This window comes from Phyllostomus discolor, chromosome 4 (genome assembly GCF_004126475.2).
Source record: "Phyllostomus discolor isolate MPI-MPIP mPhyDis1 chromosome 4, mPhyDis1.pri.v3, whole genome shotgun sequence".
Lineage (NCBI taxonomy): Eukaryota > Metazoa > Chordata > Mammalia > Chiroptera > Phyllostomidae > Phyllostomus > Phyllostomus discolor.
The window spans coordinates 126,553,603-126,579,173 of NC_040906.2; the positions used below are offsets into that span (position 1 = coordinate 126,553,603).

The 25,571-nt window shown below is 36.7% G+C and overlaps 1 protein-coding gene across 1 annotated transcript in view; it reads right to left on the bottom strand.

Moving 5' to 3' along the window:
* Window positions 1-25,571, bottom strand: part of HMGCLL1 (3-hydroxymethyl-3-methylglutaryl-CoA lyase like 1) — a 181,578-nt gene that overhangs the window by 79,651 nt on the left and 76,356 nt on the right. The window contains exons 6-7 of the mRNA XM_028509770.2: window positions 18,389-18,452; window positions 14,548-14,736 (exon numbers count right to left, since the gene is read on the bottom strand). Of these exons, the coding sequence (XP_028365571.1) occupies window positions 14,548-14,736; window positions 18,389-18,452 (253 nt within the window). The remainder of the gene's footprint in view (window positions 1-14,547; window positions 14,737-18,388; window positions 18,453-25,571) is intronic.

Below are 25,571 nucleotides of genomic sequence, written 5' to 3' on the forward strand. Positions count from 1 at the left end.
TCACAACATAATCCAAAACAACAATATACTTGAGAATAAATGTAACCAACAAGGTAAAAGATGTCTATGCTGAAAACCATAAGACTTTGAGGAAAGAAATTGAACAAGACAGAAACAAATGAAAAGACATCTGTATTCATAGAATGAAAGAATGATTACTGTTAATATGCATGATTGCACTGCCCAAAGCCATCTACAGGTTCTACAGAACCCCTATCAAATTCTGAAGATATTCTTCACAAAATAGAAGAAACAATTCTAAAATCTGTATAGAATAGCAAAGTCCCAGAATAGCCAAATCTATCCTGATAAAAAAAAGTTGGAGGTGTCAGGCTTCTTGATTTCAAACTATACTACAAAGCCATAATAATAATAATAAAAAGTATGCTGCTGGCATGAAAACAAACACATCAACCAGCAGAATACAATGGAGAAATCAGAGTTAACTTGCAGTATATACAGTTAACTAATATTGGGCAAGGGAGTCAAGAATACCCAATGGGGAAAAGATAGTTTCTTCAACAAATGGTGCTGGGAAAACTAAAATATAAATACATAAATAAATAGCAGAATAATAAAACTGAACCCCTATCTTATACCACTCATTCAAAATGGATCAAAACCATAAAACCTGAGACCATAAAACTTCTAGAATAAAATGTAGGGAAAAAAGCTAAATGATGTTGATTTTGGCAAAAAATTTTTAACATGTCACTGAAAGCACAAAAAAGAAAAGCAAAAACCAACAAATGGGACTACATCAAACTCAAAATTTTCTGCACAGCAAAATAAACAGCAAAATGAAAAGACAACATACAGAATGAGAGAAAATTTTTGCAAACTATTATCGGATAAGGGGTTAATATTCAAAATCCATAAAGAACTCAATCTACTTACTAACAACAGAAAACCAATCTGATTAAAAATTCAACAGAAGTGCTAAACAAATATTTTTCCAAAGAGGATGTCAAAATGACCAAAAGACATATGAATAGATTCTCAACATCACCAATCATCAGTAAAATGCAAATAAAAACCGCACGAAAAAGTGACTAAATTTTTGGTTACGATAGACAAGGAGTGGGGAGAGGGGAAATTGGAGGAATGTGGTCAAAATATACAAATTTTGAGTTATAAGGTAAATAATAGGGATGTAATGTACAACATGATGTTTGTAGTTACCGCTGTTGCACAACATACAGTAAAATAAAGGGGAAATCCAAGGATTTCTAATTACAAAGAGAAAATCAGCTTTTATTATATCTATCTGAGATGATGGATGCTAAATAAAACTTAAGTAAATGTTCATTAATTTAGTTATAAATAATTACGTATTAATTGAATTGTTAAATAAACTTTAACTAAACTCATTTCACAATATATGTTAAGTCAGACCTTCAGGCTGGATACCTGAAACTCACACAGTGATCCATGTCAACTATATCTAAATAAAATCAGAAAATGAAAAAAAAAATCAGTAAACCCCTATATAACTGCTTTAATCAGCAATATTAAATGTAATTTATTAAGTAATAAATGTAGAATTTAGGCTTGACTGTACAAGCTATATTATTTGGCAGGCAGGACCTCCATAAGTCTGTTTTCTTGAGGGACTGAGGAAGCCCTGAGGAATTATTACCACTGTATTTTGAGGGGGAACTGTGCAAAATAGCTGTGGCCCTGTGAAACATGATTTCATGAAATATGGATTACTGTCATTAACAGGTCCCTGGATTTATTTTCACAAAACTAGCAATGCCTTGGAAAGATCAAATATCCTAATGACATCACCCATTTTTCCTAACTTGCAGTGTCAGAGTGATTAGTCTCTTTGCTTCTCCCTCACCCTCATTCATTACCACCTCAGCTCACATGTACTTAGAAGCAATTCTCAGCCCAGCTGATTGCGAATTAGAATAATATCTCCCATATGTGTCCTTTATTTTGTCCTTTCTCCCATAATTTATCAATGGGAACGATCATTGCCATTGTCTCACTCCTAGTGCCTGTGTCTCTGGTCTCTGCAACTTCATATTTTCATTGCTGCAGCTCTCCAAATCCTAACAGTCCATCCTCCACCCAGAACTTGGAATGAATTTCATAGAACAAGGCATTAATCAAACCACCCCACTTTAACATATCCAGTGGCTGTACACTGCCAGTAAAAGTATAAAAACAAAACAAAAATCTCTCTTATGTTTAGTCCAAAGGGTATCTCTTCTGGGTTGCTTTGACTTCACTTGAAACTCTTTTCTGCTTGCATTGGAAACTCTCCAAGGTCAGTAACCTGAGCTTACTCTTGTATGCATCCCCCCTAGTACTAGAGTGCTTCATTGTTTGAATTGGAAATTTAAAGTTAAGAAATAAAGCAGAAAGCAGGATGAAAAGTTTTCCCACATTGTGAATGGAAATAAAGCTCCAAGTAATACTTTGGGTTAGATAGATACAGGCTACTATAATTTTTATATTTATTTGGTAATCTGTTAAAAGTTACATCAGTAAAAGACACAATTGAGCAATGTCAAGAAAGGATATTCCTGACTTTGCCCCCCAAAAGAAGAGCAAGTAACAGCTATTCATGGACCAGATACCACTAAGAGAATCCTAGAGGATGGAGTGAGGCTGACACACCCCTCTGCCCCACAGAAACCAGGACAGACTGCATTAGAAGGGGAAGAGAAATGTTTACACATGGACCACATTGCTTTTGCCCCTGCCCCAGGGCAGCACAGCACCACACCAAGAGGTCTCTGCTTAGCCTGTGGTAACTCCAGTGGAAAAAGGAGAGCCCAGGGATGACATTTAGCTCCCTTGGAATTGTAGGTTACTTTGCGGAAAAAACAACACTGGTTTTGCCCCTCGGAGACTGCAGGGGAATCTTCAGGGCTCAACCACTTGGAATCCCATTGTGACTGAGAGGGAGAAAGGAGCTTGTGACAACCAGCACTCAGATCTTGGCAAACTGAGTTCCTACCTGAAGAGTCCTAGTAGTAGTCTCCACCTGCGGCTTTGCTCTTCTGCAGAACCAAGCTGGCAGTGCAGTTTGACCAGGGAACTTGGTGGAGAACAGAGTTGCCTAATTTGGGTCCTTAAATGAGCAGTTCTACCAGCCTTGGAAACTGGTCTGACTATGCTCCAGTAGAAGAACTGAGTCATAGTCTTGACCACTACAGGGTGTGGCTCCCAGACCCATCTGACCAAAAAGGCTAGCAGGAAGACCTGGAAGCTGTGTAACCTAGCTACACTGGGACCAAGTGGCTGGCAGGCAGATCTGAGCAGCCTGAGAAAAGCCAGTAATGGTCATGAAGGGTTCCCCTTGCTCCATCCAGGCAGGGGGTAAACTCATAGCATCTCCCTTTGCTAAATGCAGGTCCTGACTGCCCCCTAACCAAAAAGCCTATCTGAAAAAACTTGGAGTTGCTGAATTAGGCCCTCTCAGTTCCTCCCAGCAGGAGAGCTGAGTCATATACTTAGCCCACTATAGAGCCAGTCTCCTGACCCCGTCTGACTAGAGAGCTGGCAAGGACACTTGGAAGCTGCTGCCTAACCCAGCAGTTTGACTTGAGTGTCAGGAAAGCAGAGCTGATCACCCCAAGAGGAAAGCCAGTGGCCCTGTTGGCACAGGAGACTTGGAGCACAGGTCATCTTGAGATAAGACTACAAAAAAAAGATGCTTAATAGCCTTGGAGTTGCTTCTCCCACTGAGTCCTGGTAGGGAAACTATTTGTAGGCCCACCTATTGCTAAATATACCCTTCTCCCCTCCTGATCAGAGAACTTTAGCAGAGCATACATAAAGCTGTGCAATTCATCCAAAAGCCCTGGTTACAGTAGCATTTGAACAGACAGCTCAGCCTGTGGCATTCTCTGTCTGCAGAGCAAAATTAGTGGCCTACCTGTTGAGGATATCTACTGCACACTCTTGCCTCACTAGGGTCCCCAAACAACAAACCATGTAGGCCTTGGGTCCTTTCATGCTACCCTGCCATGGCAGAGAAGCTAATTCATAGCTATCCCCTAATGATGAGTACAGTGCAGTCACAATCATCTAGTATGCCTAACCAGAGAATCCAGGCAATCACGCAGCCTACCCTACAGCCTTGTTAGGGCTGGGAACCAAGCCAAAAGTCCTATCCAGTTGCTCTCAGCCAGTGAAATACCTCCCACCCCTGACCTCAGAGGTCAAATAGTTGCCTTGCCTCCAAATAGATCCCAATAGTAAGCCCTATCTGCTGAAGGATGCTACCAACAGACACACCCAGGAACCCAAATTGAGCTGAATGGTGAAAAAGTCTATCTGCCAAAGCAAACTTGCAAAGTCAAGAAGAGAAACTACTTGCTCCAATGCACAGATACCAATTTAAGGAATCAAGGATCACAAAAATAATCAGGTAAATATGAAATTACCAAAGGAAACTGATAAAGCTCCAATAACTGACACTAAATAAATGTAAATCTATGAAATGCCAGACAAAAACATCAGAATGATTTTCTCAAAGAACTTTAGTGAACTAAAAGAACACATGGAAGGCAACTAAAAATTAGAAAATAATATATAAATGATAAAGAATTACAATAAATAAATAGAAACCATCAAAATAAAAACAACCAGAAATCCTAAAGCTGAAAAATACAGTAAATGAATTGAAGAATTTAATAGAGTTTTAAAAACCAACTTGACCATTCAGAGGAAAAGAATCAGCAAACTATCAGATAGGACATTTGAAATTATCCAGTTAGAAAGAAAGAAAGAAAGAAAGAAAGAAAAGAAAAAAAGGGAAGAAGGAAGGAAAGAGGGGAGGAAAAAAAACTACAGAAATTTGAGGTGACTTATAGAACACAATGAAAAGAAAAAAAAAATTAACATCCAAAGAATTCCAAATAAAGTGAATCCAAATAAAACTACACTAACACACATTATAATTAAAATGTTAAAAGCCAAATACAAATAAAGAATTCTAAAAGGAGCAAGAGAAAAGAGAGAAATACATACAAAAGAACCCCAGTAAGATTAAAACTGGATTCTCTCAACAGAAGCTCCTCAGGCTCAGGGAGAATGAGATGACATACTGAAAATACTTCAAGAACAAAGCTATCAACCAAGATTTCTATTCTCAGTGAAGGTATCCTTCATAAATGAAGGAAGAATAAAGACTTTTCCAAGCAAATAAAAGCTGACTTTATCATGACTGGAACTAACTCAAAAGAAATTATAAAGGGAGTTCTCTGGGCAGAAAAAAATAAAAAGGCACTGATTAATATTATAACATAAGAAGGTACTGTAAAACTTACTGGTAATGATGAAGCTGTAGTCAAAGTTAAATTCTGTAATGTGGTTATGGTGGGAAATAATTCACTCACAACTCTAGTTTAAAAGTTGAAAAACAAATGTGAAAATATCCCAAACTACAATAAGCTAGTTGTTACACAATATATAAATATGTAAGTTGTAATATCAATAACCTAAAATATGAGGGGGAGGATAAATAAAAGTGCAAAACTTAGGAAATTCTATTGAATTTAATTTGTTATAAAAATTAAATTAATTTAATCCATCTTACCAATGAATTTAGTAAAGTTACGGGATACAAAATATAACATACAAAAATCTGTAGAGTTTCCATTAAACAAAATCCCTATCAAGATTTCAATGGTACTGTTCTGGCTGGTGTGGCAGTACGTAGACTGACTGCAAACCAAAAAGTCTCTTGCTTGATTCGCAGATCAGGCCACACGCCTGGGTTGTAGGTCAGGTCCCCAGTAGAGGGCACGTGAGAGGCAGCCACGCATTGATGTTTCCCTCTATCTTTCTCCCTCCCTTCACCTCTGCCTAAAAATAAATTAATTATTACTTTTTAAAGATTTCCATGGTACTATTTACGAAAGTAAAAAAATCCTAAAATTTATACAAAACCACACAAAACCCTGAATAACAAAAGTTGTCCTGAGAAAGAACAAAATGGGAGGTATAAAACTTTGTGATTTACATAGAAAAGCTACAATAATCAAAACAGTATGGGACTGGTATAAAATCAGACACATAAATAATGCAACAGATTGAGAGCATAAAAATAAACCAAGCATATACATTCAAATAATATTTAAAAGTGAGCCAAAAACAGTCAATGGAGAAAAGACAGTTCTTTAATAAATGTTGCTGGGAAAATTAGATATTCACATGAATAAATGAAAAAAGAATGAAACCAGACCCCTATATTACATTTACCACAAATATTAACCAGAATGGATTAAAGACTTAAATGTAAAATCCAAAACCATACAACCCCTAGAAAAAAAACATAACAAAATAGCTCCTTGACATGGGTGTTGGTGAAAATATTTTGGATATGACACCTAAAGCACAAGAAACAAAATAAAAAATAAATAAGTGGAACTACATCAAACTAAAATGCTTCTCCATAATAAAAAACACAATCAAAAAAGTGAAAAGACACACAATGGAATGGGAAAAATATCTGCAAACCATATATCTGATAAGGGGTTAATATGCAAAATATATAAAGATGAGAAACAATGAAAGCAGTTCTAAGATGAAAATTCTAGTATTACAGACCTACTTTAAGAAACAAGAAAAAATCTCAAACACTCTAATCTTATGCTTAAAGGAAATAATAAAAAAAAACAAAGGACAAAGTGAGAAGAATAAAGGAAATAATAAAGATCAGAGCACAATTAAACAAAATAGATTCTAAAAAAATACAAAAGATCAATGAAGCCAAGAGCTCATTCTTTGAAAAGATAAACAAGATTGATAAATCTTTAATCACACTAAGCAAGCAAAAAAGAAGAGAGGACCCAAATAAATAAAAGTAGAAATATAAGAGGAAAAGTAACAACTGACACCACTGAAATACAAAGAATTATAAGGAAATATGCCAACAAATTGGACAATGTGAAAGACATGGACAAATGCATAAAAGCATACAATCCCCCAAACCAAATCAAGAAGAAACAGAAAATCTATAGATGACTACAACTAATGCAAGTGAAGTAGTAATAAAAAAAACTTCAAACAAACACAAGTCCTGGGCCTGATGCCTTCACAAGCAAATTTTACCAAACATTCAAAGAAGAAATAACATCTGTCCTTCTTAAAATATTCCAAAAAAAAAAATATCAAGATGAGGGAAAACTCCCAAGCTCATTTTATGAGGCCAGCATTACCCTAATTCCAAAAGCAGATAAAGACACTACAAAAAAAGAAAATGACAGGCCAATATCCCTGATAAACATAAATGCTAAAATCCTCAAAAAAATGAGAAAGAGCGGAAGGGTTTTCTGGAACATCTATAAAGGATACATGGACAAAACCAAGGAGGGGTGGAATCAGTGGTGGGAGGTGGGGATAGCTGGGATTGGGGCAGTGGTGGAGGGAAAATGGAAACAACTGTACTTGAACAACAATAAAAAAGTTAAAAGAAAAAAAAAAGAACACTCAAATGTGTATAGCCCTGCCAACCAACACCTTCATTTTGGACTTCTGGCCTCCACACTGTGAAAGAATAAATTTTTTAAGCCAAAAATAAATTTAATTAATTTAAAGAAATAAAAAGGGTAAAAATAAAATGAAACATTTTATTTTGTTAACTCCACTAACTGGATTCTTTTATAGTTCTCTTCATAATATAAAACTAATAACATTATTTAATCTTAGGATGGAAGTGATTTTTAAACAAAATTATTAGCAAACCAAATCCAGCAATACATTAAAAAGGTTATATAGCACCAGTAGCTCAGTTGGTTGGTGCATTGCCCCATACACCAAAAGGCTTCAGGTTTGGTTCGTGGTGAGGGCACATACCTAAATTGCAAGTTCAATCCCTGGTTGGGGTGTGTATGGGAAGGAACCTATTTATGTTTCTTTCTCACACTGATGTTTCTCTCTTTCTCACACCCTTTCTCTCTCTTCCCTTTCCTATCTCTCTAAAATCAGTTAAAAATATCCTTGGGTGAGTATTTTTAAAAAATGATCATACACCATGATCAAGTGGTATTTAAATGGTATTTTTTTCCTGGGATGCAAGTTTGATACAATATCTGCAAATCAAAGTGATATACCACATAATCAAAATCAAATATAAAAATCATATGATATCAACAGAGGCAGAGAAAGCTTTTGACAAAATACAGCATCCATGTATGATAAAAACTCTCAGGAAAGTAGTAACAGAGAGAACATATCTTGACCTAATAAAGGTCATTAATGACAAAACTATAGCTAATATCATACTCAGTGGGGAAAACTAAAAGCATTTTTCTTAATATCAGGAACAAGACAGAGATGTCCATTTTCGTCAGTCTTATTCAACATAGCACTGGAAGACCAGCCATGGCAATCAGACAAGAAGAAGAAATAAAAGGCATCCATACTGTAAAGAAAGAAGTAAAACTGTCATTGTTTGCAGATGACATGACACTGTATGTAGACCATCCTAAAGATTCCACCAAAAAATACTAGAACTGATAAATAAATTCAGTAAAATAGTAGGATACAAAATAAATATCCAGAAACCAGTTGCATTTGTATACACTAATAATGAATTATCAGAAAGGGAAACTAAGAAAACAATCCCACTAACAATTGCATCAAAAAAATACCTAGGAATATATTTAACCAAGGATGTAAAAGACCTGTATTCAGAAATTTATAAAGCACTGAAGAAAGAAATTAAGAAAGATACAAAGAAATGGAAGCATATACCATGTTCATGGATAGGAAGAATTAACATCATTAAAACATCCATACTACCAAAAGCAATCCATAAATTCAACACAACTCCTATCAAAACACCAATGATATATTTCACATAATTAAAACAAATAACTCAAAAATTTATATAGAACCGCAAAAGACCCCAAATATTCACAGTAATTTTGAGAAAGAGGACCAAAGTTGGAAGAATCACACTACCTTTTATCAAACAAAACTGCAAGGCCATAGTAATTAAAGCAGCATGGTACTGGTATAAAAACAGACACATAGATCAATGGAACAGAATAGAGAGCCCAAAATAAACCCATGTCTATATGGTCAAATGATATTTGACAAAGGAGGCAAAAACATATAACAGGGTAAAGACAGTCTATTCAATAAATGGTGTTAGGAAAATTGGGCCTTCTTATACTATAGACAAGAATAAACTCAAAATGGATTAAAGACTTAAATGGAAGACTCAAAACCATAAAACTTCTAGAGAAAACACAGGCAATAAAATCTTTTACATTTCTTTTAATAATGTTTTTTTTCTGATATGTTTCCTCAAACATACAAAGCAAAAGAAAAATAAATAAATGGCACTACATCAAACTAGAAAGTTTTTAAAACAAACCATCAAAAAATTAAAAGACAACCCACTGGACAGACGAATATATTTGTCAATACAACATCTGATAAGGTGCTAACATCCAAAGATTTACGAAGAACTCAGACAACTCAACACCAAAAAACACATAATCCAATTAAACATGGGCAAAGGACCTGAGCAGACACCTCTTCAGAGAGGACATACAGATGGACATACAGACATAAGAAAAGATCTCAACCGCATTAATCATCAAAGAAATGTAAATTAAAATTGCAATGAGGTATCACCTCATACTTGTCAAAATAGTTATCTTCAATAAACCAATAAACAAGTATAGATGAGGATGTGGAGAAAAAGGAACCTTCATACACTGTTGGTGGGAATGTACATTTGTCCAACAACTGTGGAAAGCAGTATGGTGTTCCCATAAAAATTAAAAATGGAACTGCCTTATGACACAGTGATTCATTCCACTTTTGGGAATTTATCTGAAGAAACCCCAAACACTAATTTGAAAGAATATATGCACTCCTATGTTCATTGCAACATCTTTTAGATGTTGCAGTCAAGATTTGGAAAAAGTCCAAGGGTCCATTGATAGATGAGTTGATAAAAAAAGCTATGGTACATTTATACAGTGGAATACTACTCAGTCATTAAAAAAAAGAAGAAAATTTTACCCTTTGCCACAGATGGATGGATCTGGACAGCATTATGCTAACTGAAATAAGCCAGTCAGAAAAAGACAAATATCATATGATTTCACTCATATGTGGAATCTAATGAACAAAATGAACTAAAAAGGAAAATAGAAACAGACTCATAGAGAGCAGGCTGATAGCTGTTGGATAGGGTCAGGGCTTGGGGACTTGGGGACTTGGGGGTTTGGAGGCTGGGTGGTTGGGGTGGAAGGTTTGAGCAAAAATGAAAAAGAAGAGAAAAAACTCACGGACATGGACAACGGCGTGGTGACTGCCGAGAGAAGGGAGGATGGGGGGAGGTGGAGGAGAGTACAGGGGATTAATGGTGATGGAGGGAGACTTAACTTGGGGTGCTGGACACACACTATAGTATACAGATGATGTGTTGTGGAATTATGCACCTGAAACCTGTTTAATTTTGTTAACCAGTGTCAGCCCAATAAATTCAATACTAAAGAAAAAAATTAAAAAATAAAAAAATTTAATTATTTTTAGCCCAAAAAGGTCATCTAAGTACAATCAAGTTTAAAGAATTATTCAAATAAAAAAGTGTTCTTATGATTATTAGTAGTGTTAATTGTAATGACTGTAATGATAGTGCTAAGTATACTGTCACCAAGGCAGTTCTTCCAGAAACTCTGCAACTCATCTCCATTTCTCAATAGTATGCTTTCTGTGTATACAAAATGGAGAGACCAACTCATCAGGCTTGTGACTGGAAGTTTTAAAAATTATCCTTGAGAATGGCAAAAACAAATTACATGAAAAAAATATGTACTGTTGGTAGCATTTAAACATGTTTAGTAAAAGTTAATATAAAATGTTTTAATGAAAAATTAGGTAAATAATTTTGTTTTTCTAAAAGAGAATAATAAGCATATGGAAAACATTATGAGGAAAGGCACATTAAGCTGAAAGTCTATTAAGTTTGAGAAAAAAGGCACATAATACTTTCTCAGGAGAAAGTTAAATATTTCCTACTCTGCTTTGTCTCTGCACTACCTATTAATGTGGGATTGTTATTTGTGGTATTGGATCTTATTTGTTTTACTCTGTTTTTATCCAATTAGGAAGACTCAAATCATTTGAGTGGAGAAAAATCACAACTGTGCAATTGTTTGCTACTAAATAGATTAAACAGTTTGTTCACTGGTACTTCACTTAGGTACTTGGGAGTATATGAGGGGTGAAGCTCAATTTTTACATAAAAGACAAGTACACTGGGTCATATACGTTTCTTCTATTAATAAAATGTTGTACATTTTCTCACCTCATTTTCTTGTTCTTTTGGTTTTGAGTGGTTATAAATATCCCACACCTAAATCTATAGTCTCAACATTATTTCTCTGTATTAAGTACCTCTGATAATTATGAATTCTTGACTTCCATATAACCATCTATATGCAGCCCTATGTCATATGTATATATCATTAAAAATACAATAACTTGGAAACCCAAGAAAAAGTTCCCCACGACCCTCTACTACACAATTAGTATGTGCTTTCCAGACTGAGGGGGATGTTCTATTTATAACTCTTTTTGTTTCCTACCATGTGGCCAAGTTTCCACTTATTACATGTCTGCTTGCCTTAATATTAACATCCAGCATGGAGCACTGTAAACTGCTTCTCCACCCCTAAATTAAAGCAAATGATATCCACTCCACATCTTACACCAGTTTTACTAGAAGCCACTTCAAAGATTCCATTTTAAAAAATGAAGTATGGCCACTGCTTCCTGAAGCCAAGGTTAGCCCTGTTCATAATGAAGTGAAACTTTCTCTGATTTCCCTTCTACTTAAACACTGACAGTTTTTTCCAAGACATTGTTTTCTCCTCCACTAAAAGTAAGCCTGGCTATTTTGCTGTTGCTGTTGCTGTTTACGGGAGAGGCTGGGAGGTGAGAAAAGTACCCTGCTGTCCTCAGTGTTGCCTGGGAACAGCACATGTGTGTGCAGTGACATTCGAGGACCACATTCGGCTATCTTTGTCAGCATTAAGACTATTTTAGCTACACACAGTTTCAAAGAGATTGGCAGTTGTATATTTCTTTCTTATGTTGTCACTGGTTTATCAGACTATGGGAAAGTGGATGGCAGAAAAGGCAAAAAGAAAATCCTCCACAACTCTAAGTTTTAGCTTCCTCATCAGATCTCTATGTCTTGACAGTTTCCTCAATGGTTCACTTACACTGGGCTATCCAGCCTAGCGTCATATTGTGTATTATACAAGGCACTGTCACCCACTTCACTTTTGATGCTGTGAGCCTAACCTAAGCTCTGGGGCAACGTCACAGAACACTGGTCTCCCTCCTGCCTACCATGTATTCAGAGAGCTTGGACACATAGGAAAGGAGCAGCAAATAGTCACAGATGCTTACAGTCACACTACTAACCACCACAGGAGCAGCTGAAAAGCAGAACACCCATGCCTACACACCCACACACACACATACACACACACCGTAGCCAGGCTTAAACTAGAGAAGAGATACTTCTGAGAAGCTTTTTCATACCTAAAGGTACTACTAACCCCCAGCCTTTTCAAAGTAATTTATGTTCTGGGGTCTTTCAAATTCTGCAGGCAATGAGAATCTGAACCCTGAACCCACATGAGGGTGGACAAAAGGTTATGATGGACAAAGGGAGACTCTGTATTTCTCCTCCAACCCAGGGCCAGGCTATAAGAATGAATGCGCTTGCCTTCTCCCTTTGTGAGATGCAATTATTGCTGGCTCACCCCTGGATGAGGGTGTGGTGTTTTGGGGGATCTCAGCCTTACACCGGTTCTCATCCATGTTCCCCATCTAGCTTGGGTCCCGGGTTGTTTCGTGCTCCCTTGTCCGGCTGTTCCAAGATGGGCAAAGGCTCTAGGATTTCAGTTGTCATCTCTCTATAAGTAAAGACTACGCAATTCAACTAATTCAGCAAATGTTATTAAAGCTTAGTTTCTCCTGTGAATATACTGGTCTTCTTTTAGGTCCTAGGACAAGATCCACCCCTCTCTCAAGGCCTTTTGCCCAAATGGTGTTTCATCTGCTTGAAGTATTGTTTTCACAGACTGGTGCACATGTGTGCACACATGCACACACCCCTTACTGGGGTTAGTTCCTTCTCATTCTTTAGATATCCTTTCAAACATTACCCTATCAGATGGGCCTTCCCGAACTGTTAACATCACAATGTGGTTTCAGCGATACTTGGCATTTGGGCATTTTCAAGAGGCAGTGTGTCCAGAATCAGAAGTTCGGGTTCTCAGACTTTGTGCTGTAGACCTGTTTCCCAAAGAACTAAACTATCATTCATTGTATAATAATACAGAAATAAAATAATTATTCAATGTATTGCCATACAGATGATATATCCAAACAGAGAAGAGAGAGAGGGAGAGAGAATAGAGAGGCGGAGAGACAGAGAAAGCCAGGACGCATTGAGACACACCTCTTCAGGAACTTAGGAACTTGCTGGTTAGGAACACTTAATAAGTTACAGTTGCAGCTGAACACAAAATCCTGAAGTGATGCCTAGTTCTCTATTGTTTTAGGAACTGAAATACCTAGGGAAGGAAAATCGTAAAAATTCCCACGTCCAAAAGTCCATGGGTATGATTTTCTCTTCTAATTTAATACAATGTTCCTTGCCTGCTTCCAGAGGATAAATAAGGATTTGTGCACATATGTTACAAAGTCAAAATAAGCCCTTATGGGGCTTGATCTTCACATTGTTTTTAACTCATGCCAAGCAACTGTACACTTCAGGACTGTGACATTAAGCTTTACATACTGACTTTCAGCTTCAGCAAAATGCTTTCATAGAGTCCTATCTTTAGTCATCAAAATCTTCTGTCCTAAGGACATCAAATGAATCTATTTTTAGCTGCATTTAAGGGACTAATTTTCACACAGTACCCTTAAAATGCTATTTATCTATTCTTTTACATATATTCAAAATAACTGAGCTATCATTAGAATTAATAAACACTTTTCAATCCTCCAACTTTCTAGATCTCTTCATTTTGCCCATCTAACAGAATACACCTGATTAAAAACAGGGGTTCTTTCAAAAGTATGCTCAACAACATCCTGCATTTTGGCACCACACCTCCTCATCATGGAGCACCAAATTACCAACAAGAACACCAGCGACATGGTACCAACAGTGCGCTCCTCTATCTTCGCACTTTGCACTTCTCAAAATGCTATCATATTTCAACCTGTGATATTTTATGGCTGAAAGCACATAGGAGCTGAAAACAGGCTTTTTTCAGCTTTAAGAGGATTAACATCTGAAGGAGAACAAATTCGGGAATTTTATCAAATCAAATGAGCAGTAATAAGAGATATCGTTACCCTCAAAAAACATGTGCAATTGGCAAATACCTCCGAAGTGCTTGCCAGGTAGCGGGCACTATTCAAACATGACATCCACAGAAATTTTAAAATGTTATTTCACCACAGCTCTTAACATGTTTATATTATAAATAAAGAAACACATCTTGCATACATACAAATAACACAAAATACCTGAAGGGCCGTGAGGATATTGGCTAAGGCCTGTCCGTACGTGTCATGACAGTGAACGGCAAGAACACTGGGTGGGATTTCCTTCATGACACTTTCCAGCATTCTCTTCATGCTTCCTGGAGTTCCTACTCCAATTGTGTCTCCCAGGGAGATCTCGTAACAGCCCATGCCGTACAATCTCTTTGATACCTGTGGGGCAGGTACAGAGCTTATAAAATGGTGGAAATGAACAGACTCACACCCTGCTGTTCCTCAGCAAACACCATCCAGGGGTAAAAATCATAACTAAGATCAGGACACATCCATGGAAAACATTTTAGTTTTCTGGCCCAGTTACATGTTCCTTAAGTCCTGAGTATTATACAAAGCCCTGAATGACATTACTGTAAGTACCTTTTCTTCATATTCAAGTTTGCTTTACAATCATATCCATCTATTGATTTACATGTTTAATTACAAATTATAAACTACAATTTTAACTATGGCAGACTTACTTTTCTCAACTCTTTAATTAAACAAAAGCATTCCAAATTTACTTTGGAAGTAGCATTTCTCAAGGTATTAGAGGTCAAAAATTATCAATACCAGCTTCAGTTCTATCATTCAGTAGCTTTTTAATTATCATAAATACTAGCTTTATAATACTTAGTAGAGTAACTAAGGATTTCTGGCTTAATTTTTCTGGCTCATATATGGACAATCTTGCATTTTTTGACTCAAGTGCAAAGTAGTGATATTACAAAGAGATATATGGCAAGGTCCCTTCAAGCTAAACAGCTGAGGCTACTCTGAAGAGCAGTAAGAATTTGCATGAAGGCAGCGTGGTATATTGACAAAGACGTGGGTTCTGGAGTCCGACAGGCCTAGATTTAATCTCAGCTGTCACCCATGTTAGTCATGTGATACTGAGCAGAAAATGAAAGAAAATGAACCTCTTTAAATTTCAGTCCCTAGTCTCTAAAAAACTGACAACAGTTTTATGCCCTTATTGAGCATATTTTCTAATCCTTATTTTTTAAAGAATTATAATAACATTGATGTCAATAATGACATATTTAGCAATAAAAATGAGAATATATTGTACAAATCACTTTGTACAAAATCTGGCACAGGGTCACTCATTAACTCATTTATTAAGAATTACTTCAGTGCCATTTCATGCTAGGCACTGTGCTAGGTGCCGGTAAATGATGGGCAGACAAGTATTGAGATGGTTCAGGCTGTTAAAGAGCCTGGAGTCAAATGAGGACAGACCTTAATCAATTCCATTTGGGCATATGTAATTACAGCTAAAATAAGAATTTTTAGACAAAGAAACAAAGAAACGGGATTCTAAGAGCATATGGCAAAGAAAATTGACCTACATCTGTCAAGCAGCAAGGGCCCAAGTGACAACTTATGATAAACTAAGCATTAAGGTGTTGAAGAGGATGAGAAAAAAGTGTATGAGAAGAATATTCTAGGTAGAATATCAAATGTAGAAGTGAGTGTGTTCTAGGCAGCTGAAATAAAAAATGCAAAGAGCATTCCAAATAGGAAAAAACTCAAATGTAAAGGGTAGTGAGACGAGAAGCAAAAACCAAAGGGGAATGAAGCTCCATGAACCTGAGAGTTAGGCGTGGGGAAGACCATACAGGTCCTTGCAAAAAGTTCAAAATTTTGGTTGAGGATTCTATTAGAAGAGCAATAGAAAGGCATGACAGAATTTGGGGTAGTGGTGATAAAATCAGATTTGTTTTTCAGAAAGGCAATATCAATAACAATTTCAAAAACAGAATGTATGGGACTCAGAAGGTAGACCTAGTCTACCTTAGAAGACTATTATTGAATGAAAACTTGGATAAAAAAACACACTGCTCATCTTCTTCTACTGCCTATTAAATGCTAGAATTCTCAGTGGGCAAAGAAAGAGAATGAGGCTTCGAAGGAAAATCGTAAGTGTGGTATTGAGGGAATACAAGGAATACAAAAGTGTTGCAGAAAGGACAGAATTTGGGACAGAGTCACTACTTCCAAATTCTGCTGAGAAGAAGTCAAGATGAGGACAAAATATAATCATGCATTTCTTGGTGCCAAGTGCAAAGCAGTGATCTTATAAATAGGGATTTCAATGGAGTGATGATCTAGAAGTCAACTCAGGGTATGATGAAGAGTTGGGGGCACATGGGGAAATGAATGCCGCTACTACAGACAGTCCTTTGAAGAAGTTTAGATGCGGAAGGATGGAGATAGTCAATAATTAGATGAGGGTGCTCAGTTAAGAAAGTTTTCAATCCTGGCTGGTGTGGCTCAGTGGACTGAATGCCAGCTTGTAAATGAAAAGATCACCAGTTCGATTCCCAGTCATGGCACATGCCTGGGTTGCTGGCCAGGTGCCCAGTTGCAGGTGTGAGAGGCAAGTGATCAATATGTCTCTTCCTCTCTTTCTCCCTTCCTTTCCCCTCTCTCTAGTAAATAAATAAAATCTTTTAAAAACAGAAAGTTTTCAGATGAAAGAGGCTGAACATGTTCAACTGTCCACATAAGGAGTCTAAGCAGTTGAATATACAGGGAATTAAGTAAAGAGAAGGACTAGGGCCTTGAAAGACTAGAGAGTGAACAAAATTTGCATTAGTCATTTCAGAAAGTAAGAGAGTAGTTGGCTACGAATACATTGGAATACCTCAGAAGGCCCATTAAGGGCTGCTGGTGATGAATTCCTAATGTTTCTAATCTTCCTGTTACATAACTCTTTTCAGCAACTGCCCAGCATTGTGGTGCAGGAGTGGAGAGCCTGAGGGTACATGTGGCCTATCCAGAGATGGCATGAGGCTCAGGCAGAAAAGCAAGGGGTTTGGTATATGGGCAGAGTTGCATCCAGGTTTTATGGAGTCTGAATTTAGACAATTATGGAAGTGTTCTTTAAGGAAAAAATACATAATTGTGAATACAAACTAACAGAGTCTTGGAAAGACACCATGCAGCTGAAGGACTACAACACGTAAGCTTCATTATTTTATAGTATATCTGCCTCTGTGTTGCAAAGGTCTTGCTTAAATAATGGACCATGACCTGTCCCTCATTTAAAAAATCTACAGCAAATTTCAAAAGTTCAAATGAGTACATAAAAACAGGATTGGCTTTAGTCAAACTGGAAGTGTATTCAGCCTAAATTTTGATTTCTAACAATGCCATCTTCACTGCTTCAGTATCACATTAGTAGTTTATGAACATTAACACCCTAATAACAGGTGCACATCAATATACTTCCAAATGAGCTTATGAGATAGTTTAATATAATTTCAAAGAAGGGGCATTTTGCATTCATTGGTATCAGTTAATAAACAAGAACAGTAAGTAAAAAATGAACTTCAATAATAGTCCTTAATGACTAATCTACTGCTGTAAACTTGTTCTGTAATAGCAACTTGTATCTCAGCAGTAAGAGCTAAAGAATCCCCAAGGAACAAAATGCTGAAGCAGTGTACATTCTCTGATCTGTGTGCCAAACATATGCAAGAGAAAAACACAGGGATGCTCCCTGAGCAACCAAGGCAAAGGTAAAGAGACTGTGCACAAACTGCCAGGAATGATAGCAAGGTCACTCACGTAAAAACAAAGCAGGCATTGTGACTCCCTTCAGCTTTGGGCACCCAAGATAAAATTCGAATGTTATTTAACTTTGAAAAGCTACAGGCAATAAATAGGTCTTTAGTGTTAAAGCAAAACTATTAGTTAAGCAAATCGCAGGTCTCCCATTCCACAGTTTCCTTTGGTCTTTTTTATGCAGATGCACTAAACAGTAAGGAAATCAGACCAATACTATACATCATTTTACCCGGAACCAGAAGGCATATCTTACTTCAGTCACTTTTTGCGGTGTTATGCTTCCTTCATATGGACAGCCCAGGACACAAGACACATACCTGTATTTAAAACACAGAACCATACAAATGTAAGTATGATGGATAAGTCACTTCCTAGTTTCCATTTTATAAAAATGAGCAAATAGCCAAAAATGCATCAGAAGTATTTTACACTATTCCTTCATTAGTACTTTATGTTCAGACCAAACAAAAACAATTTCTGAATATTTTCAATTTGATTCACATGGTTATGTTTTTAATAACTACAATTTGATATGTGTTATTTGATGGCAGATGGAATAAGATAACAGGGGTTTATCTTGCGGGGTTGTTTATACCATAGCAACATGTGAACATTCAAAGCAGAAAACACCAGTGAAATAAATAGTTTGATTTAAATAAGTGCATACATTAAACTATCCAGGTTTTTGGAACCATATAGAAAAAGCATGTAGATGACTAACTGGATTTCTCTCTTCACTCCCATCTGGATGTCTTGGCCTCATTTAGATAGTCATTAATCACCCCAAAACTCCTAGAGCTGGCCACAACCTCAAAGTTCATCTTGTTTCTCTCTCATGGGTATACCTAAATCATCCCAAACAGAAGAGTGTCTAATCTGCTTTGAAAAGGCTCCAAATAAAGATATTCTATAAGCTTCTTCAACAATTTAATATAAAAAGTCAAGCCTCTCCTGCAAGGACAATGATACATTTCCATCTTAAAGTATTAAGCTTTAGAAAAAGTCTGTTTTAGCTATTTTCAGCTCAACACCAATCCCATTTTATTAAACTTTCCTCAGAGGCTTTACAACACTTGTATTAAAATAGTGCATCATGCATCTGATTGTCAGGAATGAAGCAATACACATGAGGGAGAGAGGGGTGGTGGGAAAAGAGTCTGGAGATCTGGTTCTTTGGGCCCGAATATGAAAGGCTTTAGATAGCAAGGTCTGTGAACGCCATGCCAAGGAGTTTGAACTTGGAGGTCAGTCAAAATGACTGTGAGGTGCTCACAATTACTAGGTAAGGTACTGACAAGATCAAATTTGTTTTCCAGAAATATAAGTCCTTGGGACCTCTGGAAGTGGTTGTCAGAGGAAAGGTAGAGGCAAAAACAGGAGAGAAGACAATACCGTATTTCTTGGATTCTAAAAGGCTGTTGAATTTCACAACGGGTTTTGAAGTAAGAAAATATATATTAAGTGGTTCAATACATATCCATTGATTCTAAAGATGTAACCTAATTTCAAAGGTATTAATATATGAATAAAGTTGTGTTTTCACATTAAATAAACAGGTCCCTAAGCCAGGCAAGCAGTTATGATGACAGGGAAGGAGAGACAGGCAAATTCAAATAAAATTCGAAAGTGATGCTAGACAGGAAACCCATCTCTCTGCTTTTCCAAGTACTATCAACTAAGTTTATTCTTTAAACAAGCTATACATTTCATCAAAATATGGGGAAAGTATTCTTGTGCCACCATAACATTGGAAAAGGTGGCTAAGGATGAAAAGGAATAAATATTTTCAATTCAGATATAATGATTATAGATAATGTGTTTGGAAATATAAGTACATTGATTCTGAATCCAAAATATCTAAATAGATAGAATAGATTAAATAGAACATCCAAGCCATCCATTTATATGCTGTTCCTTTACATGTGAAAAACAAAAAATAACAAATGCAAAATAATATGAAACAAACCTTTTCTGCATTTATATTTCCTGACCACAGCCACCACTTTATGCCATAATCCTAAATCTGTCTGAGTCCATTTTCTTGGCTTTTTTTGGTTACATTATTTCTATTGTTGACACTATTACAGATATCTCCATTTTCCCTTCCTTGGTCCACCTCAACCCAGTCCCTGTCACCTCTTCCCTCTGGCCATCACCACACTCTTATCTGTGTCTGTGTCTGTAGGTCATGCATATATGGTCTTTGGCTAATTCCTTCACTTTCTTTCATCCAGTCCCTCCCACCCACCTCTCCTCTGACAGCTGTCAGTCTGTTCTTTGTTTCTGTGCCGCTGATTCTATTTTGCTTGTTAGTTTATTTTGTTCCTTAGATTCCAGTTAAAAGTGACATGATATGGTATTTATCTTTCATTGCTTGGCTTATTTCACTTAGCATAATAGTCTCCATTTCCACCCATGCTGTTGCAAAAGGTAAGAACCCCTTCTTTTTTATTGCTGCATAGCATTCCATCGTGTAAATGTACCAGCTTTTTTTATCCACTCTTCTACTGATGGGTACTTGGGCTGTTTCTAAACCTTGACTATTGTAAATAATGCTGCTATGAACATAGGGGTACATACATTCTTTTGAATTGGTGTTTTGGGTTTCTTAGGATATACTCCAATAAGTGGAATCACTGGGTCAAAAGATAGTGCCACTTTCAATTTTTTGAGAAAACTCCATACTGTTTTCCACAGTGGCTATAACAGTCTATATTCCCACCAAAAGTGCCCTAGAGTTCCATTTTCTATCATTCACTCAAGTTTTCCTGGTAGTCCTTTCCAGGATTGTGCTTTGCCTGGTCTTCACACTGCAATGCATTTCATCTTACTATGTTCTCCATCCTTGTAGGTTCACTTCTTAAACCTATTCACACATGGGGCTACGTTCTCCAAAGTGAATGTGATGGTTCTCAACTGTGTCATTACTATACTTTAATACTCTAAAAACAGAGGTCAGCAAACTAAGGCACACAGGTCAAATCCTTCTCATCACTCTGGGAAATAAATTTTTATTGGAAGAAAGCTATGCCCATCTGTTTAGCTATTATCAATGTCTACTTTTGTACTATAACATCAGAGTTGAGTAGTTGAAACAGAGGCCATCTGAACCACAAAACCTAAAATACTACTCTCTGGCCTTTACAGAAAAATCTTGCCAAACACTTGTAAAAAGTAAGGCATTTTCACGAGTCTGCAAAGACCTCCATCATGATGAAAATATGCTATGTTGTCTGCTTTGACTAGTGGCTAACATCAGTTCCTCGACTTCTGCTTTTCTCTGATAATCTATTACAGCGGTTCTCAAACTTAGTGGTGCAGAATCACCTAGGGAGCTTCAAAAACAAAACAAAACCCTGATGGTTAGGATATACTCCAAACTAGTTGAATCAGAAACTTCGAAAAAGGAATCCAACCATTAATATTCTAAAAGAATTTTTAATGTTCCATTATTCTGTCAAATTGCAAACCACTCAGCAATGAGCAATCACCTGTAGTGCCTGATTCCCTTGCGTGGAGGGAGGGAGCAAATAGGAAAAAGGACTCATGGACATGGGTGACAGTGTAGGGATTGCTGTAGGAGGGGGAAGAAGGGGACTAAGTGGTAATAGAAAAAATACAATAAAAATTAAATGAAAAACAAAAACACTAGAAGTAATATTGAATAGACTTGACAGTATCTAATCTCAGGAATATCCTCACTACTAGGTCACAGCATTTTTATCAATCTTTGATCGACTGGATTGGTGGTTAAGTGTATACTTTTTATTGTGAGTGTGTTTTTATAGTGGCTTTAGCTCCTACAAAAGTTCCACAGGAATACAAATAATTTGTATTTTTCAAATGTCCCTGTGAAGGAAACCTGACTTCCTTGCCCTTGCCCTTTACCAGTCCCACAACACACTTCTACCTTAATTTCTCAGTTGGGTTTCTATTCACATGTTATAAATCCACAATCCATAACTATACAAGGCATAGTTTCCAGTGACTGCACTGGCCAGGAGGTGTTTTCAAGCTCCAAGAATACTCAGTTACAAATTTATGTTTTAGATAGACAGAGCATCTATCTTTTCCCATGTAGGCATTTAAATTCTATTGCAAGTCACTAGGGATAGATACCCTATGTGCTAGTGGCATCAACCTGCATGCTTATCACATTTTCTTTGATAAAGTCTGGGGACTTTGTCTTTTCTGAGCTTGGCTATATGTTTTAAAAGTTGCTATATTTAGCTATTTGCAACAGGAATAGAAAAAAGGGTCACTGCATGAATTCAGTCCCCCATAGTCTCTCTCTCTCTCACCACTATGCAGATAACTCTGGGAACACCACCAAATCTCCTTGGGAATATTACAGATTGGTTGCTTGACACATTCAGATGTGTCATATTAAGCTCAATATGTCCAAAATGATGATATGTTTCCCCTGCATTTGTCATTTAAAAAAATGGGAGTCATTTCCTGAGTCTACCCTGCTGAATCACTTGATAGTCACCCTTTGAGAACATATTGAAAGGTTGGTTAATTCTTACCCTCCAACCTCTGTAGCCTGTGGCCTCTGCTGATGACAGGCCAAGTACACAGCATAGTCCCTGAGGACCCTCTGCAAGACAGCCACAGACACCTACCTGCTTTCCTTGCCTCTAGTCTCATGCCATTCATTTTTACTCCAATATCTATTGCCAAAATAATATTCCTAGAGAATTGATCTCACTACATAGTTTTCTTTTCTTTTAAATCCTCACATGAGGATGTGTTTTGTTTTGTTTTTTAGAGAGAAGAAGGAGAACAAAACATTGATGTGAGAGAAACATCGACTGACTTCCTCCTGCACATGTCCTGACCAGGATAGAACTCACAACCTATGCATGTACCCTGACCTGAAGTTGAACCCACAACTTTTTGTATGGGATGTATGGGATGGTGCTCCCACCAACCAAGCCACCCAGCCAGGGTGATATTTTTCCACTTTGAAAATTTTTTGATGGCTTGCCATTTTCTACCAAATAAATCTGGTATTCCAGTTCAGCAATTTGTGAAATCTCAATCTAACTTTCTACCTCTCTTTCATTATATAGCTTCCAAAAGTAAAAGTAAATTTCTTCCTGTTACCCAAACATTACTTGAGATTTCTCTTCACTATGTCTTTGCTCATTGTAGATTTTCTGCTGTGACTGAAAAGGCCATTATTTCTGAGTATATTCCATATATTTACCTAGCTTTAATTACTTTATTTTATTAACTCCTCTATGAACTTTCTCCAAAAAATTAATAAAATACTATTTTAACTTTAATAAAGGACTTATCTGTATCTCCCTTAATGTACTTACTTGCTTTTTTGACAATATAGTAATTATTACCAGTCTTCTGGTAACTCTTTGAAATTAGGCTAATTTCTCATTGTCATATTCCACATGGCATCAAAAGAAAATATATTATGTAAAATAATTTGTGAGTAAAGAATTATTAATATACCAATATGTTAGTTAAAATGTCTTTTCACCTTCTGAATAATTTTTCATAAAACTCATCTACACAAAAATGTATAGCTAGATCCAGGCTACTGATGTTCTAAATCCTGTAGCTAGAGATGATAGCATATGTTTGGAAGTTCAGACTTGGTTTAAAACATTGTTTAGGATAACAGAGTAATAAAGAAATTGAAGCTTATTGCATTAAAATTAACAAAAAGCAGTGTTACAATCTCTGTGTATTAAAATGTGAGTTATTTCTGCTTGTTAAAGCCATTTATCAGTATAGACAGTCCCTGAATTATAATGGTTTGACTTTAGGATGGTGAGAAAACCATGTGTACTCAGTAGAAGCCATGCTTCAAACATGGATTTTTACCTTTTCCCAGGTTAGCCACGTGTGGTGCAGTGTTCTCGCGTGATGCTGGGCAGAGCCAGTGAGGTCCCATTCCTAGTCAGCGCTGTGAAGACTAGGATAAACACGTGGTGCTCTACTGTATATTCCTTGTGTCAGAAGATTTTGCCAGACAGTAAACTAATGTAGTTATCCTGAGCATGTTTAAGGTAGGCTAGACTATGATATTCAGTAGGTTAGATGTATTCAGTGCATTTTTACCTTACGATATTTTCAATTTATGAAGTTTATTGGGACAACCCCATTCTAAGTCAAGGAGCATCCATATTGTGAAAGATCATGGTAAATGGCAAAACAGAGGCATCCAAGTCTGTGACAACTTTACCTTGTAGAACTGAATCAATGAAAAAGCACCTACACTTAGGCCTTACCCAAGCCTACCTTCCCACAGTTACGTTCCTCCAATCACCTTGGCAAAAAGAAAGGGAAAGGATCAGTAAAAGCCTTGAACAAATGCCACAAACACTTAGAGTGAAGAGAGTCAACCACTGGTAACCTCAGGAGAAAAAAAAAAAAAAACAAAAAAAAACAAGGCCCAGAGTGATGAGACAGCACATAATGTCTAAAGGCAATCAAGACATTTAAATGCAGGAGCTGCTCTGATGCACCAGTGCAGGATATGCCAACCTGTTCCATTAGCATTTCTTTTCTAATAAACCCACCAAAAATAATTTTCTGAGCAACTATTATTCTCTTATCACTGTGGATGATGTAAAAAAATACTGACCCTTGGTCTCAAGGAGTAATTCTGCTAAGATTCTTCCTTTGCTCTAAAATGCTAACTATGTGAAATGTCAAAACATTCCTTCCTCAAAGGCTCTATATGATGGCTATTTAGACCTGACTGCACAAACACAGGTTTATATGTGTTAACAATTTCTGGGTATCTCTTATGCGGCATGCAGCAGCAATGCAATAATATCTAGGGCTAAAAAAAGTATAAATCTTCATACAGACCACATGTACGAAAGAAAATAGCTTTAACAGATGTCTGATTTTTAGAGTTTTATGTGCCATATTTTGACTTATGATTTGAATTACTCTTCTAGGCCAACACAAAGGTCTTAGTTTTAACAGCAGAGGTAGTAAAGGAACTTGATCAATAAGCTGTCCATTTATAAGAAGATGGTGCCATATGTGCAAGTGAATTCCATTGGGGTAGATCATCCAGTGGAAGGTATTTGATGTATCAGTCATGAGAAACACAGCCTGTCAGTCACTGTGTATTTAAAAAACTGAGCCCAAAATAAGAAGCTCATTATCAGACTCAACAAGGCTGCTCTTACCCTTGGGATCAGGCTCAGAATCCAAAATGACACTTTGCATTAGACAGGGAAAGACAGGAAATACAACACATACATCTTGGCCTAAATAGTGTGCCTAACAAACAAGTAGGTCACAAGTTCTTGAATAAATGTGTTGAGTTATAAATTATCTCTCAAAGGGAAAACCAGTCAAAGGGATTAAAGGCTTAAATGTAAAACCTAAAATCATAAATTATATAAAAGAAAACATAGGCACTAAGCTCCTGGACATTGGTCTGAGCAATGCTT